The sequence below is a fragment of the Labeo rohita genome, chromosome 16, assembly GCF_022985175.1.
Source record: "Labeo rohita strain BAU-BD-2019 chromosome 16, IGBB_LRoh.1.0, whole genome shotgun sequence".
NCBI classification, from domain to species: Eukaryota; Metazoa; Chordata; class Actinopteri; order Cypriniformes; family Cyprinidae; genus Labeo; species Labeo rohita.
This window is the reverse complement of record NC_066884.1, coordinates 267655-286508: the sequence shown is the minus strand read 5'-3', so window position 1 is coordinate 286508 and position 18854 is coordinate 267655. Positions and strand designations below refer to the sequence as shown.

At 36.5% G+C, this 18854-nt stretch overlaps 1 protein-coding gene across 1 annotated transcript; it reads left to right on the top strand.

Annotated features, from left to right (window-relative positions):
• Positions 1-2837: 2837 nt before the first annotated feature.
• Positions 2838-17840, top strand: LOC127178203 (cytochrome P450 11B, mitochondrial). Its single transcript, XM_051130925.1, has 14 exons — positions 2838-3140; positions 3582-3899; positions 6739-6826; positions 7586-7794; positions 9943-9982; positions 10019-10284; positions 11884-12039; positions 12261-12475; positions 13392-13595; positions 13690-13856; positions 15628-15794; positions 16008-16086; positions 16325-16537; positions 17472-17840. Exons 2-14 carry the CDS (start codon positions 3715-3717, stop codon positions 17586-17588), a joined length of 2106 nt encoding a protein of 701 aa, XP_050986882.1. The 5' UTR covers positions 2838-3140; positions 3582-3714; the 3' UTR covers positions 17589-17840.
• The last annotated feature ends 1014 nt before the right edge of the window (positions 17841-18854 follow it).

Below are 18854 nucleotides of genomic sequence, written 5' to 3'. Positions count from 1 at the left end.
AGGTTCCATTTATTAATAAGAGTTAACTACATTACTTAACCAGAACTAACAATTAAATAACTTTTTAGTTTTAGTTCATAATTCTGACATTTACTAATATATTAAAATCTAAAAATGAATCTGTTAATGTTGTTTAATGGGCCAGAACTGACATGAAATAACAATCATCAGTTGTATTAACTAGTGTTAACAAAGATGAATAAATACTGTAACAAATATTATATGTTAATGCGTTAACTAATGTGACCTCACTGTGTAAAGTATCACCATTTAGATTTTAAAATAAGTTATTTTTATGGTTCAGTTATTAATTTTTCATCAACTCGTGATCTGTCCCTCACAAACCACCCCTATGAAATAATTACACTGATGTACGTTTAATAACACAGATATGAAACTGTATGTTTCTAATCTTTCTAGGAGTCTTTGAAGGAGTTCATGTGTGTCTGTGAGCCGTGTGTGAATCTGAGATGTCTTTGTGTTGTGAGTGAGAAATTCAAGGTGTGTGTGTGTGTGTGTGTGTGTGTTTAGTGTTGGGGAAAGTTACTTTTAAAAGTAATGCATTACAATATTGCATCACTCCCTAAAAAACTAATTACGTGAGTTCTCCGGGCAGAGCTTGCTTTCATTTTTTGTTTGTTTTTAATATAAAACGTTCTATTTTTATCAAATGTAAAAGCCCTTTCACACAAAAAGAGAAATGAAACACCTCAGGCTGAAGGAAAAGTAAATTCACGTCTGTACAACGGAACACAGGAGAAGAAAGTTCAACGCTCTTCAGCAATAAAACAAAAAAACACAAATGTTAGTTTGTCTGAAGTCATTTTTGCTTATTAGTATTGCTGAATTGGATCATCAAAGGGCAGCAGCAATAACATTGGTTAATAAAATGGGATTAAATACATAAAGGATATTTGTGTAACTTTCTTAAAATGAGTAAATGCATGTTTACATTTAGTGTAGAACTACAGTAACATGTTTACAGAGTGTCTCTGCTCTTACTCCTGATGTCTCTCAACATGGGGACAGAAGACCTGTCAGTCAATAAATGGGAAAACAAAGTAACTGGCATGAATTATTTGGAAAAGTAACTTTCTTGTAAATTAAAAAGTAATGTGTTACTTTACTAGTTACTTGAAAAAAGTAATAAGTTCTTTGTGTTAAGAGTTTGTGATGAGGAATGACCTCAACCCCAACTATTCTCTAACACCTCTGTCTGTCTGTCTGTCTGTCTGTCTATATATTTGTCTGTCTGTCTGTCTGTATGTTCGTCTGTCTGTCTGTCTGCTTCACGTGTGGTCACTGATCTCCTCTCAATCTTTTAAGCTGCTCAGATGCTTAGACACACACACACACTCTCTCTCTTACACACACTCTCCGTATTTTCTCCTCTCTGTGTTCACACACTCTCTCTGTTGTCTTTCATGAATTGTGTCCTCACCTGTCAGTTCCTCAAGGCCTCTTCAAGGTCACTGATAACTGCAGATGGTCTGTTTTTCTTCACGAATGACCTTCCTCTATCCTCGTCCTCCTCACTTTCCTCTGTGGTTTTATTCCCTGTTTTTTGTGCGTGATTGATCACCGCTGAGTTGATCTATCCTGCAGAACAAACACTGATTCATCATCTGGAGAAACAGATGAGTCTGTGTGTCTGTCCTCATTGAGAGTGAGACGGTTTCATGCCGTCTGTCTCCTTACGCTCACAGATGGGTGAATCTACGGGCACTTCTGCTCTCATTTGCTTCACATTATTCATGAATTAGTTGATTTGTTTTGTAGAATCACCACAGCCAGAAGCGTTCCGTTATGTTCTGTTATGTTATGTTACATTACATTGTTATTATGTTTTTATATATTATATGTTATACGTTATGTTATGTTATATGTTATGTTTTGTTATGATGCTGTTATATGTTGTTATGTGATATATATATATTATGTTGTTAAATGTTATATATTATATGTTATGTTGTTATGTATTATGTCATGTTGCAATGTTGTTATACGTTTGTTATTATATGTTATTTTATGTTTTATGTTATGTTGTTTTCTTATGATGCTGTTATATGTTATGTTATATGATGTTATATTTTATGTATTATGTGTTGTTATAAATTATGATGTTACGTTGTTTTGTTATGTTCTGTTATGTTGTTATACATTGTTACACGTTATGTTATGTTATATGTTATGTGTTAGTATGTTATGTTGTTGTGTCATGTTATATGTTATGTTGTTACATATATGTTATAATCGTAATTTTGAATTATAATCATGATTTGAAACACACAAAATGTCATCACACGAAATGATATATTGACTGTCACCCCTCTACAATGCCTGTGAATCACTCGCATATGCGCCTAAATTTTCATGCTAGCCAATTAAATCTATCATTAACCGTTCACTATTTTTTTTTCTAATTTACAGAGCAAACAAAAAATCAGAATCAGAGTCAAATTCTATCGAAATATTATTTATTCAAATATTGTTATTTAAATATTAAATATATTATATTTAGAGGCAGAACAAGCACTTTATTATTATTTAAAATGAATTATTGTTCTCAGTTATTTTACTTAGAGGTAGAACAAACATTTTATAATTATTTATTTGAGTAGAACAAAAATACTATTATTATCAGTTTATACTTATTACTTTATTTACAGGTAGAACAGATACTGGCTGGTGTTTGATCTGTATTGATGACATCAAAAGAGTTTTTTTCTAGCATTCTGAACCTGCTGCATCATTATCAGGTGTGTGTGTGTGTGTGTTTGCGCACACGTGCTTCTGCTCCTGTGGCGTCTAATGAGATTCCCCTCATTAAAGTCTTTAGTGTAGTAATCTGGACCTGCACACACACGACCCGAGATCTGCACAGAACCACACTCCAGTGCAGCAGATCAGTCCAGAAGAACAGGAATATTCAGACTGTGCCAATTTCTTTGAGGAAGAACAGCAAATGTGGAGTTTTATCAGCCCTGACTGAACAGAGTGACACAGATGGCTGCTATCGGATAGAGACGAGGAACACCTGTCTGTCTGTCTGTCTGTCTGTCTGTGTGTCTGTGTGTCTGTGTGTCTGTGTGCATGTAGACAGGATCAGCTGCAGTCTGCTTTGCTGAACAACAGAATCTGTAAGTAAATGCTTTATCTGAACTCATCATGCATTGCTAGATTGTGATTGGTCATTCTGTGCTGGTATATTAATATCTAATGACTCTAAACTGTATAACTGATTGTTTTCTCAAGTTAGTGCGCTACAAAAAGTGATTCTTCCTCAGTATTTTTGTCTTTTTTTCCAGTACAAACATCTAAACATCCTTAAATCAAGATGAATTTACTAGAGATGCAAAATGATGATGAGAAGTCTTGTTTAATAAGAAATGCATTTAAATGAAGCAAGTTTATGATTAAAACAAGAACAAATATGTGCTGTAATGGGGTCAGAAAAATGCTTTGAATTAAGCTGATTTTACTGAGCGTGTTGGCTGAATTTTGGGACACTGGATTGACTGATCACAGCATGTCGTGTGTGTGAATATAACTGATGCTGTTGTGTGTCCTTGTCCCTACAGATCTCTCCATCTGTCCCGTGTGTGTGAGTAAAGCACCATCTGATCCAGAACGCCGATCATGATCCGTCCGGAGCGCTTCCACACACACAGATAGCGCTGCTATAGATCTGATCGTGCGGACAATCACAGCATCATGGAGTCGGCGGTGAAGAACTCTCTGCTGGCCCCAATAAAGACGCTCAAGTTCTGCGTGAGCGGAGAGAAGCAGCCGTCCGGCTGGACCAAACACGGCTCCAAACGTCACGGGTCAAAGGGCAAGACCTGCGCTCCCGATCCGCGTCTGCTGCGATCCTATCAGGCCGACCTGGAGAGAGAGAGGTGAGACGGGTCACATGATGCTCACCTGAGACCAGTGTTGGGGAAAGTTACTTTTAAAAGTAATGTGTTACAATATTAAGTTACTCTCTAAAAAAGTAACTAATTACGCTACTTAGTTACTTTTTATGGAAAGTAATGTGTTACTTTACTTTTGCATTACATTTTAAATCTGGGCAGGACTTGCTTGTTTGTTTTTAATATAAAAAGTTCTATTTTTGGCAAATGTAAAAGCCTTTTCACACCAAAAGCCCCAGGCTTTGAGAAAAGTAAATTCACGTCTATACAGAACCGCAGAAGAAAAATCTCAACTCTTCAGCAATAAAAAATGGAAAACAAATGTTAGATTATCTTGAGTCATTTTTGCTTATTAGTACGGTTGAATTGGATCACCAAAGGTCGGCAGCAAAGACATCGGTTAAAGGATATTTGTATTATTAAACATATTTAATTATTGCAGGTTTGTGTCATATTCTGAGTTGAATTTCACTGTTTTTATTCATTTTGAGGAATACTTTTTATTCATTTTTGTGAGTGAGATGAATTAATGCATGTTCACATTTATTCTAGAACTAACATATTACTCCCGATTTCTCTCCACATGGGGACAGGAGAGATTTTAATCAATAAATGGGGGGAAGAGTAACTGGCGTTACTTATTTGAAAAAAGTAACTCAGATATTTTCTCGTCAGTTAAAAAGTAATGCGTTACTTTACTAGTTACTTGGAAAAAGTAATAATATTACATAACTCGTGTTACTTGTAATGTGTTACCCACAACACTGCCTGAGACGCCAGAACACATTAGACATCAAAATATCAATGCAAGAATGTGAAGAAAGAGGCTCAGGTTACAATCAGAACATTAGACACAAGGTTCTGTTTTGATATGATAAAGCAACAGATCGTTAGTGTTGCTAAGAAATCTGTGAAATCAAGTTCTAAGTGTGATCAATATGCTTTTTATTGCTACTCTACATTTTAATGCTGATGGTATTTTAGTATTATTTATTTACTAGTATATTTTTTTGTTAATATATTGAGTTATTTTTTATTTTTATACTTTCGTTTTCAATTTAATTTTATTTTTGTTATTTTAGTGTGTGCTTCTGGATTTTTATTTTTTAATTTTAATATTACTGTTCAGGTTTAATTTTCATTTTTTCAGTTGTAGTTCAGTTTTAGCTTTTACTTGTTTTATGTCCATTTGGTAATTTTAACTATTTTAAAAATTAACTAACCCAGTTGATTGATTACGCTGATAATTGGAAAAAAAATTGTATTACAAGTTTTCTAAATTGTTAGGTTTAAATATGCAATAATTAAAATTATTTAATGAAATATGTGCTAATTTGCATACATTTCTAGTACAAAAATCTAAACACTGGATGAAGTCAGTTTCAGAATTTTTGTTTTATTTTTTGACACATTACAGTCAAATGTTTTTACAGAGAGAATTTTGGGAATCTCATTTTTGTCACTCCATAATTCAGAAAACAATATATTTTTAAAATTTTGGGGGGAATAAAATCTCGTATATAGTCAAGCAAATTATATATGAACAAATCCCTCCGTAAAAACCAGGGTTGGGGTCAATTCAGGAATGAACTCAACAATTCCAGTTCAAAGAAGGAAATGGAACTGGAATTGGAATTCAACAAAAATTACGGGAAACAGAGTTGGAGTTGAATTGGAATTACAGAAAGTGGAATTCAATTCAGGGAAATTCCACTGAATTCCGTTTATTGCTGTTTCTGAGCATTTATTTGTGATTGCTTTTACAGACATACATTTGAACTTTATTTATGATGCTTTTACAAATACCAATTAATGTATGAAATAGAGTTGATCAAATGCAAGTAAATAAAAATGAGACCTGTACATTATAAATTAATAATTGAATGACAGTGGTGATACGTTTCTGGATGTACTATACATTCAATATATGATTACCACAATATATGTCTCAACTCACAAAAAAAATGAATCATGTTCATTCATGAATTTCATTCACTTTTTATTGCATCGAATTATCATCATTTCCTGAAATTTGGCATCGCTAAGATTGCATCTCTCAGGCCTAAATATCTCAAGTGGAATTTAGTGGAATTTATTTGATTTCAGTTCTGTTTCCTGACATTCCAATTCAATTCCAATTCCATTTCCTGTCAGCTGCATGCAATTCCAATTCCATTCCAGGAAGTGAATTGGAATTTACCATTCATTCTCAATTCAATTCATGAATGGCCCCAACCCTGGTAAAAACCGTCAGGATACAGACAGGAATAAAAATGTGAAGTGCTGCTGAAGTGTTGATTTATGGCTCAGTGTAGGAGAAAAAACTCATTTTGAGAAAACAGCCTTTAAAAATCTGTATTGTAATTGAAAACTATTGACACAAATAGATAACGTGCTATAAAAGGAACAGTCAACAGTGTCTTTTGGATGTTTTCTTTCCACTAGTCTGAAAAAACACTTTATGAAAAACCAAAAAGCCAAAAATCTCGAACTTGACAGGTGCTTGAAAAAACAGTGTTTTTGCCCACAGTGTCTCCCCTGAACTTAGAAAGGTAAATAAACCTCTAAGATATAAGTTAAATAAAATAAGCAATGTTGTCTTGGCTATTAATTGATATTAATATTTTATTTTATTTAAATTAACAAAAAATGCATCCGACCTGAAGTGACATTTACTGCTTGTTTTGAAACACTTCCTCGTCTCAGAGGATGATGTTGAGTGATGTGGAGTGTTTCTATCGCTGTGATGATTCAGCAGAAGCGACTGTGACTGGTTCACTGTGATGCGTCTGTAAACGGTAACGTTCTCTCGTTCGATCTTCAGGAAGCTACGTGAGGCGATGAACGCTCAGAAGAACGCAGAGAGAGCTGCGATGAGAGCACATTTCAGGAGGAAATACCAGCTGACCAAGGTCAACACACACCAGCCTATTAACTGCACATGTGAAACTGATGTGGTTTGGGAAACGACACTGTGTGAACTGATTATAAACATTAGAGACTTTCTTGAGTGAAAACTCAGCAGGCTAATCACCTCATGACAAGAAAAACTTTCGTAAATCATTTGTGACCCTGGAGCACAAAAACACGGGTATCACGGGTATATTTGTAGCAATAGCCAAAAATACATTGTATGGGTTGAAATTATAGATTTTTCTTTTATGCCAAAAATCATTAGGATATTAAATAAAGATGATGTTCCATGAAGATATTTTGTAAATTTCCTACCGTAAATATATCAAAACTTAATTTTTGATTAGTAATATGCATTGCTAAGAGCTTCATTTGAACAACTTTAAAAGTGATTTTCTCAATATTTAGATTTTTTTGCAGCCTCAGATTCCAGATTTTCAAATGGTTGTATTTCAACCAAATATTGTCCTAACATAACAAACCACACATCAATGGAAAGATTATTTATTCATCTTTCAGATTATGTATAATCTTAATTTCAGAAAATTGACCCTTATGACTGGTTTTGTGCTCCAGGGACACAACTGTAAATAATTTATATGCAGTTTTTGCAAAATAGAAGCAAAGAATAACAAGAATAATAATAAATCCCTTTATGTTGTTAAAAATCAGAATGATTTGAATGAGTTGTGATTGTCATGATGTGTGTTTATCAGTGTCCTCCAGCTCATTAGTGTTCTCTCATTAATCTGTCCCAGAATGCCAAGGACGCGGAGCAGCTACGTGCCGCGGGGAGGAAAGTGTGTCTCCCCCGAGATCTGGCGAAGATGGTTGGTCCCGAAGCCCCTGCTAAAGACGACAGCTTCGGTCTGATCGACGCCTTCCAGAGCCTCGGCGCCGGGATCTTCACGAGAAAACAGAGCAAAACGCCCACGTCACGCGCCGACACGGAGCCCTGCAGGGTCATGTGACCCTCCGCACACACACGGACGGTTTGACACGCAGTCAAGAACTGCACGTTTGACTCATCGCAGATGCTTTGTGTTCTGTAAAAGCACAAACGTGTCACAGTCGCACAATAACACTACACTAGTGTTCATTACCTCATATGTGACCCTGAACCACAAAACCAGTCATGGGGGTCCATTTTTTTTAATTGAGATTTATACATCATCTGAAAAAACTGAATAAATGAGCTTTGTTAGGATAGAACAATATTTGACTGAGATACAACTATTGAAAATCTGGAATCTGAGGCTGAAAAAAAACAAAATATTGAGAAAATTTGTTCAAATGAAGTTCTTAGCAATGCATATCACTAATCAAAAATGAAGTTTTGATATATTTACGGTAGGAAATGTACAAAATATCTTCATGGAACATGATCTTAATGTCCCGATTTTTGGCATAAAATAAAAAACGATCATTTTGACCCATACAATGTGTTGTTGGCTATTGCTACAAATAAACCCGTGATACTTAACACTGGTTTTGTGCTCCAGGGTCACATTTATTTCACACAAACATCAGAAACATCATATTTCTCTTACACTTTTTTATTTTCATTTTATTTATGATTGTTGTTTATCTATTTCTTTAAATGAGATCATATAGACTTGAATAGTTTTATGAAGCTAATTATAATGACAGCAGACTAACTAAAGAAAACCTGACAAAACATGTATTAACCAGTTTTACCTTTGAAGGCATTTTATCAGTGTTGCCAAATCTGTGGTTTTCCCGCAGAATTGGGCTGCTTTCATACTATTGCTGTGGGTTGTTTTCATGTGTGTGGGTTGAAGTGACCCCAATAATGTAATATTTAGCCCCTAGAGTGCTAATTTTACCAGAAGATCCCCACCAAAAAAACATATATTTTACCCCCAGGAGCGCGATTTTTACGTGGGACCCCCCTCGAAACACCATTGGGCTGCTTTTGGGATAGTTATGAGTAGCAGTTGAGTGGGTTTTGTTGTGAAAACCTGGCAACCCTGTAATTTATATCTCTCGTCTGGCAAGTTTTTTTTCCCAAAGTATAACTATGCAAACACACAGAGTTGATGAACTGTATCGTGTGTGTGTGTGTGTGTTGTTTAAGCAGCTTACAGTCTCGTCTCATCATGTAAATGTCAGTTTTTTTCTGGTGTTGGATGTTTTGTACATTTCTCCTGTAATGACGAGCACACAATCATCTCTAAGACGTCTGTTCAAGAACATGCACTGAAATGATCCGTTTTTCAGTCAATTTCTAAAGCCCTTTACACAATACACGTTGTTTGACAGCAGCTTTTACATAAAGTCATACTGCTAATAAATATAACATTTCAATGCAATATAATCTACAATAGAGTTTAGAGCTGAAGATTGAATAGTTTACGTATGTTGATGATATAAACAATCAATGAATAAACACTTCACATATTTTTGTGTACAAGCATCTTATTTAAGATTTACATGCGTTCTACATCATAAACATGAGAGTAAACACACTTCCAGATGAAAACAAGCTTCATACAGACGTCTGAGTGATGTGTGTGTGCTTTCAGACTCCTGATTGATCTTTTGGAAATATGATATTAAAATCAGCCAATGACAACTGGCTTGTCTCTGTGTGTGTGTTTGTTTGTGTTTGAGTGTTTGAGTGTTTTGTGTGTGTGTGTGTGTGTGTGTGTGTGTGTGTGTGTGTGCACCTGGTATTCATCACGTTATGGGGACCAAATGTCCCCACAAGGATAGTAATACCAGTAAATTTTGACCTTGTGGGGACATTTGTGAGGTCCCCATGAGGAAACAGGCTTATAAATCATGCAGAATGAGTTTCTTTGAGAAAGTAAAAGTGTGCACAGTCTCCTGTGAGGACTAGGTTTAGGTGTAGGGCGATAGAAAATAGGGTTTGTACAGTATAAAACCATTACACCTATGGAATGTTCCCATAAAACATGGAAACACAATGTGTGTGTGTGTGTGTGTTTGTTTGTGTTTGAGTGTTTTGTGTGTGTTTGTGTTTGAGTTTGAGTTTGAGTGTTGTGTGTGTGTGTGTTCATACAGGTGACATGTTGTTTTTCTCTTGAACTTTGGCCTGATGTGACAGTAACTCATTGGTCCAGTGAGAGAGCAAGGGCAGGAGGACAGAGAGACAGGAAGCGCTGCTGTGTGTTAAAGGGGTTCAGAGTGACCAGATCAAGTCAGAGAGTAGCAGCATGATCTCCTCATGCGTGCGTCCGCCAGGGTTCTCCACGGCCGTCCGGTCGCTGTGTGTCCACGCGTGCGGCCGTGAGGATGCGGGGACGGAGCGAGCGCTGCCGAGGAGAACCGGAGGAGTGCGAGACTTCCAGGAGATTCCTCACACCGGCAGCAACGGCTGGATCAACCTGCTGCGCTTCTGGAAGGACGGGAGATTCAGCCTCCTTCACAAGCACATGGAGAACACCTTCAGACGACTCGGACCCATCTACAGGTACAAACAGCTTTGAGAGTCCAGAGCTAAAGCTGATGATCATGTACAAATAACACTCAGTTACTAAACTGTGATTTGTCGTATGGAAAGATCTGCCAGTGGGGTCAGAAAAATAAACTTGTTAAAGTGTTTTTATTTTTCTGAGATCATTGGCAGACACTTTAACATTTTAATACATTTTTTTTAAACAAGGCTTCTTATGTTATTTTGCATCTCCAGAAAATGCATTTTGATTTAAGAATGTTTAGATATTTGTTCTGGAAACAATGAATATTTGAACGTAGGTGATTCACCAGATCACTGAAGAAATGTTCTTTATTTTACACTAGTGCTGCTCAATTATGGCAAAAATTATAATCACAGTTACTTGGGATATATTGAGATCACTATTATTTAACAAACTTACTGATGTTGGAAACAACCACATTTATTAAACTTTACTTTAACTGTTATGGAAGTAAATTAATTTTAAATGTCCGAGACAAAAAGCATGAAAAAATGCATTGTAATAATAGTACTTGTATAGTATTAGTGCATTATTTTCATTTATATTAATGCATTTCTTTCAACATAGCTGTGAATACTTCAGTTGGAAACATTTCACACATAACTGTAGTACTAAAACTTAAAACTTAAAATATAAATATATATATATATATAAATGTTAACTAAAATAAAATATACAAACATTAATATATACAAAATATATATAAAATATATGTTAGGGTTAAAAAAAAAACATTTTACATGTTATTTTCATTTTTTTAAGACAGGGTTTATACTAAGCCAGGATTAGGCCATAGTCCAATTAGGACATTAAAGTAATTTTTATAAATGCGTCTTAGGAAAAACATTACTGCTGTGCATCTTGAGACAAAACAAAGCAACAGATATATTTTAAGATCAGTCAGTGCAAGTTTCCTTTAGATGAAACAGCTCAGACTTATATTTCTAGGCTTAAGCACTGTCTGTGAAATCGGGGGTAGAATAACTAAAACTAACCCTTAAATTAAAATTATATATATTTAAAAACTAATAAAAATGATAAAAACACACAACAAAATTACTAAAACTCTGATATTATCATGAAAACAGTAAATATTAAAATAAATATGAAATCAAAATATTAACAAAAACTATAATACTATTTCAGTATTAAAAATTATAACATAGAACAAATTATTAAAAAAAGTGTATAAATATGTTTATAACACAAGACAAAGCAAGAGCATCGCAGTCATCGCCATAATCTTGCAACGAAAACCCGTCCAATTGCTACTCAAAACTAACCCAAAACTAGCCTAATCACGTTTCGAGGGCAGTCCCCTGTTAAAAATCACATTCCGGAGGATTAAAACACATGTTGTTTTGTCTTGGTTTCCCAGGAAAATTTGCATTCCAGGGGCAAAATATGATGTTATTTGGGTCGATTCAACCTGCGGACATCAAAAACAACGTTAGGGTAGCCCAATTCCACAAAAAAAACGCAGACTTGACAACACTGCTTGCTTTCAGAATTGTTGGAAGTCAAAATCATATCTGACAATAAAATAAGATGAATCACCCACCCTTCTCCTGTGGACTGATGGTGTGTTTCAGAGAACATCTGGGCTCTCAGAGCAGCGTCAACATCATGCTGCCGACGGACATCGGGGAGTTGTTCCGATCCGAGGGTCTCCATCCGCGCCGCATGACGCTGCAGCCCTGGGCCACACACCGAGAGACACGCAGACACAGCAAGGGCGTCTTCCTCAAGTCAGTGTGTGTGTGTGTGTGTGTTAGTATAATACAGTGACCCCAAAAACACCACTGCATCACATCTCAAACATCCATGGTCTCCGTCATCATCATTTCTGCAGTCTCAGTGTCTTCAGCATTCAAACCCAGCACGTTTGTGTCAGTCAGATGTGTTAGTGCTGTCTCTCTACTGTAAATGACACGTGATGACGTTCAGACGTGTGTTTGTGCGGCTGCAGGAACGGGACGGAGTGGCGCGCCGACAGGCTGCTGTTGAACCGGGAGGTGATGGTGGCGTCAGCCGTACGCCGCTTCCTTCCGCTGCTGGACGACGTCGCGCAGGATTTCTGCCGTTCGCTGCGACACCGGGTGGAGACGGAGGGCGTGGGGGAGACGGGTCAGCGCAGAATGACCCTTGACCCCAGTCCTGACCTCTTCCGCTTTGCTCTGGAAGGTCAGTGTTGTGTGTTGTGGAGTTGAGAATAATTTTGTATATTCTGATATCATGCTCGGGTTAATGGTGCTGTATTCAATCACATGCCCTCTCTTTAAACCCCGCCCTTTCTCCTAAAAACTCTCTCTCTAAAACCCTGCCATCCTAACCCCTCCCTCTCTTTAAACCCCGTCCTCTACTTAAAACACTGTAGACCCACCCTCTTATTAAACTCCACCCTTTCTCCAGACCCCACCCTTTCTTTAAACCCCGTCCTCTCCATAAAACCCCACCCTTTCTCAAAACCCCACCCTCTCTTTAAACCTGCTTTTTCTCCTAAAAACTCTCTCTCTAAAACCCTGCCATCCTAACCCCTCCCTCTCTTTAAACCCCGTCCTCTACTTAAAACACTCTAGACCCACCCTCTTATTAAACTCCACTCTTTCTCAAAACTCCACCCTTTCTCCAGACCCCACCCTTTCTTTAAACCCCGTCCTCTCCATAAAACCCCACCCTTTCTCAAAACCCCACCCTCTTTTTAAACTCCACTCTTTCTCAGAACTCCACCCTTTCTCAAAACCCCACCCTCTTTTTAAACTCCACTCTTTCTCAAAACTCCACCCTTTCTCAAAACCCCACCCTCTCTTTAAACCCCGCCCTCTCCATAACCCCACCCTTTCTGCACAGTGAGGTGGATTATTGTAAGAGACAGGATGTAGGGCGGGTCTTGGTTCAGTGCACTGGTTGCTGATTAGATGTTGAGATGTGGGCGTGGCATTCAAAAATGGAGGCGGATCTGAGTGTGACCTTGGGCGGAGTTTAAGAGCACTAAATTACTGTGATTGGACAAATCCTGCATAGGTCACCAGAAAGAAGATCCTGTAATGACATGATGAAACACTACTAGGTTCACAATCAGATAATAATGTGTCTCCAGCGAGCTGCCACGTTCTGTACGGCGAGCGGATCGGTCTGTTCTCGTCGTCTCCGTCTGAAGAGTCAGAGCGCTTCATCTGGGCCGTCGAGCGCATGTTAGCCACGACACCGCCGCTGCTCTACCTGCCGCCGCGACTGCTGCTGCGCCTGCGCGCCCCCCTCTGGACGCAGCACGCCACTGCGTGGGACCACATCTTCAGCCACGGTACCTCACACACACACACACACACACACACTCCTGCAGCATGAGTTCTGTTCTGTGAGTGAGTGTGTGTGTGTGTGTGTGTGTGTGTTTGCAGCGGAGGCGCGTATTCAGCGCGGGTACCAGCGAATGCAGATGGCGGTGGGCGGAGCCTCTGATGGGCGGTTCCTGGGTGTGCTGGGTCAGCTGATGGAGGCGGGACAGTTATCGTTAGAGCTGATCAAAGCCAACATCACCGAACTGATGGCCGGCGGAGTCGATACGGTGCAAACACACACACGACAAACCATCACACTCACTACAACTACACTAAACACTTAAAATTAACATTAACTCAAGTCAAATTAAAATGAAACAAAAAAAATAAAACAAATTAAGTATAAAAATAAAAATGTAAAAAAATTGAATAAAAATATTTGATCTGTTTCCCAGGCAACATTTCTCATTTTTATTTAGTTAAACTTGATGTAGTTCAGACTAAAATTAAAATAAAAATACATAAAAACTATATAGACATTTTTTAACAAAACCAAAACTAAAAAATAACAAAAACATGCAACAAAATGATTAAAACTTTAACTAAAATGAAAATTTAAAAAAATTAAAAATATTAATATAAATGTTAATAACATAGATGAAAAAGGTAATTGTGACTGTTTCACAATTTTGACTTTTTTCCTCCTTGCAATTCTGAATTTATATCTCACAATCCAGAAATTATTTTTTGCAATTGTGTGAAAAGTCGTAATAGTGAGATATAAATGCAAGGGCAGTCAAATGATTATTCGCAATTAATTGTTTCCAAAATAAAAGTTTGTGTTTACATAATATATGTGTGCACTGTGTATATTTATAATTATTATGTACATATAAATGCACATACTTGCATGTATATATCTAAGAAAAATATGTTGCATTTATATATAAAGTATTTATATGTATATATACTTTAAATTATATATATATATATACACTACCGTTCAAAAGTTTGGGGTCAGTACATTTTTATTATTTTTTTTTTTTTTTTTTTTAGAAATTAATACTTTTATTCACCAAGGATGTATTAAGTTAATAATTAAAAGTTTATTAAAAGTTAATAATAAATAATTTACATTGTTATAAAATATTTATATTTTGAATAAACACTGTACTTTTTAAACTTGTTATTCATGAAAGAATCCTGAAAAAAAAAATCACAGGTTCCAAAAAATATTTGGCAGCACAACTGTTGATATTATCCAACATTGATCATTCTAATAATAAATCCGCATATTAGAATGATTTCTGAAGGATCATGTGACACTTAAGACAGGAGTAACAGCTGATAAAAATTCAGCTTTTCATCACAGGAATAAATTATATATTTAAAAAAGTATATTTTATATTGTAAAAACATTTTGCAATAAATATTTTTAATCAAATAAATGCAGCCTTGATGAGCATAAGAGACTACTTTAAAGACTATTACAAGTCTTACTGACCCCAAACTTTTGAACGGTAGTGTGTATATATATATATACATACATACACAAATATTTTCAAAATATATACATGTATGTGTATGTTTTTATATATAAATTATAAATATACACAGTATTCACACATATATTATGTAAACACAGATTTTTATTTTGGATGCGATTAATTAAGAGGAATTGTTTGACAGCCCTAAGAGATGCAGAACTGCTGAAAAATAAAGTCTGAATTGTATGCATCGTATACTAAAATAACTAAAGCTAAAAAACAAAATGCTATTTTTATGATCCCTCTAATTTTTTTAAATGATTAACATTTTGCAGATTGTGCAAGGCATGATATGTAAACATATAAGCACAACTGTTTTGTTTAAAAAAAATGGTTTAAATCAACTATTTCCTGATCTGATGTTTTCATATAGTGAGTGATTCATTAGTGATGTTATTCCTGATGAAAGAAATGTTGGTGTGTGTTTGATCTGAACTAATGACTAATGAATGAGTGTCTGTATGAAGTCCAGCGTTTCATCACGTGATCGAGCGTCTCTTGTGTCCGTCAGACGGCCGTCCCGCTGCAGTTCGCTCTCTTCGAGTTGGGCCGGAACCCTGACGTGCAGGAGCGGGTGCGAGCGCAGGTGCTGTCGTCGTGGGAACAGGCGTCAGGAAACCCCCACAAGGCCCTGCAGGGGGCGCCGCTGCTGAAGGGAACCATCAAGGAGACGCTGAGGTGAGAGTTTCAGCTTTACCTTTTTTTAGTACGTCAAGTTCTGTTAAAGGAAAATGACAAAAGTTGCCTTGGCAACTAGCTGAATGAGAACCTGTGATAAGCCCTGAGTAAAAGTTGAAAAAAGGACAAGTCAGTAGAGACTCATTTGAGGTGTCAGTGTGTCCTGTGTTTCCAGCTGATGGTAGATGCAGTGTTTGTGTCTGTGTGTTTCAGGCTGTATCCTGTAGGAATCACCGTCCAGCGCTATCCGGTCAGAGACATCGTCCTGCAGAACTACCACGTTCCGGCCGGGGTGAGACGATCACACATCTGCACACACGCTGGGACATTTCTGTCATTTAATCGATTCATTCTAATATAATGTTTTCCCGCATTTGACTTGTAAATCAAGGAATGGTGGTTTTGAATCAAAATATTAGCAAATGTTACAGTTAGACAGGTTTCTTACATTCTGCAAAAGTGAAAAGAGAGGCGTCAGGAGCGTGTGTGACGTGACTGAATGTGTTGTGATGTTGTGATGTTGGTTTCAGACGCTGGTGCAGGTGTGTCTGTATCCTCTGGGTCGCAGTCCTGAGGTGTTTGATCGTCCAGAGCGTTTCGATCCGAGCCGCTGGGCCGGATCGAAACCGGATGAGAACGCGGGTTCAGGAGGAAGCTTTCGCTCGCTGGCGTTCGGCTTCGGCTCCAGACAGTGCGTCGGCCGGAGAATCGCAGAGAACGAGATGCAGCTGCTGTTGATGCACGTGAGTGACGCGTGATTCACAACATCATACGAACACTCATCCTCACCACTGACCAGTGATCAATGATGACTGAGTCTGATTCTGCTCAAAAAACAAGCACTTGCACTGATGTGTGGAAAAACGTGTTCTGTCTTTACATGCTGTTTAGACTTTATTGTCACTGTGTGGAGCAGAAGAGCAAATATGTAAGTATAAATGTAACCCTAAACTGGGAATCATGTCATAACCTAGACAGACGCTGAGACTAAATTCAGGGTTATTATTTAACTAAAACCATAAAACACACTTGAAACATTAACTGAAATCAAATCAAATATATAAAAAAGTAATTTCATAAAATAAATGTAGTTAATAGATTAAAATATGTATTTAAAAAAAAATAATAAAGCTATTTTTTCATATAACAATATAAACAAAAACCATAACAGTATATCACTGGTATTAAAACAATACTGGTTAGATTATACAAGAATAAAACACATGATGACATTGTTTTAGAAGAAAGTACTATTTCAGTCTTTCTAAAATTTCACATTTAATTGTGGTCAAAGTGGAACTTGATGTTTCTTTGAAATAATTTGTATAGTTTTCTAGCAATTTCTGAATGTCAGTTGTTTCAAAGTTAACTTTTTTATTCTATAACATAATGGACCAATGTATAAATATTTTAAAAACAGCTTTCCAGGTGACCTGCTGAACCTGCTGCATGTTGATTCCTGTGAGTTAAAACACACATCAGACTGAAGGCTGAGACTAACCCTAATCTAACACCAACTTAACCGAAATGTTGATGTTGATGGGGGTGTTGTTTCAGATCCAACAGGAATGATGATCCAGGAGTAAATCATGTTACCTGATGATGATGACGATGATGATGATGATCAGACTGCAAATAATAAACACTGTGTGTGTGTGTGTGTGTGTGTTTTTGTAGATTCTGAGGAACTTCAAACTGACGGTTTCATCCACAGAAGAGCTGAACACCAAATACACTCTCATTCTGCAGCCCGAATCTCCACCCAGAATCACCTTCACCACACGCTCACTATAAATCACCGTTATTATGATTATTTATGGAATATTGCAGTGTTAATTATCAATGATTTATCTGTGCTCGTCATTATTTTTAGGCAGGGAGCCCAATAGTGTAAGAAAATGACAAATTGTCGCCTTGGAATTATAAGGCTCTATCTGACGTTTTTGCCAAAATTGAGTTATTCCCATTCTTATTCTGTGACAACTTATTTACATTACATGTTTCTTTAGTATACTGTGTACATTTTGGCTTTTTTTTTTTTTTTTTTAGAAAACAACCTGTAGAAGTCTATGGAACTCAAAAACATTGAAGCTCAGTATCCCACAACTGCTCAGAATTCATACAGAACCTTATAATTCCAAGGCGACGAAATATATCACAATACTCCACTAATGAATTCATTACAGTAAAGTGCTTAAGCCTTGTCCCAGACTAAAATGTAATTCTGAGCTGTTTCAACTGAAAGAAACTTGCACTGACTGATCTTAAAATATATCTGTGCCTTTGTTTTGTTTCAAGATTCACACCAGTAATGTGGTTTTTTTATTTTATTAGAAGCATTACAAGTTTTCTGAAATGTAATGTTGGAATATGCAAATGAGGCATTGTCTAATTAAATATGCACCAATTTGCATACAATTCTAGAGTGAATTTTCAGAATTGCATATTTTTAAAACATCATAAATCTGAACATTGGATAAAGTCAGATTCATAATTCATGTTTGATTTTGATTTTTATTGCTAAAAACATTTTTTAACACATTTCCACCATGTTTTTAGGAGTAAAATGTTGTATAAATCAGTGTGAATGAAATATGAACAAACCTTCAGAATATAGAGAAGAATAAAACTGTAACGTTTGGTGTTTGTAAGAGAAAAAACTCTTTAAAGATTGAAAGCTACAGATGCAAACAGATAAAGTGCACTAAAATAAACACTTCGGCGTGTGTTTTGGATGATTTATTTTTTTATTTTTATTGAAGGAATAACGAAAAACATACATACAGAAAGAAAACAATGAACATTACATGTTCCTTCTTTTTAGTTTGGATGATTTCTTTCCACTAGTCTGATAAAACACTTTATGAAAAGCAAAGAGATTCAAAATCGTAAAATTGATCAGTGCTTGAATGAATCATGTTTTGCGTGTAGTGTCTCATAATGCACTCAGAAGAGAGAAAGATGTCTTCACTCTTCTGTTTCATGCTGATTTTAACAATCAATCAATCAATCAATCACTCAATCAGCTGCTGCTGTGTGAGATGGACTGACTCCATCAGC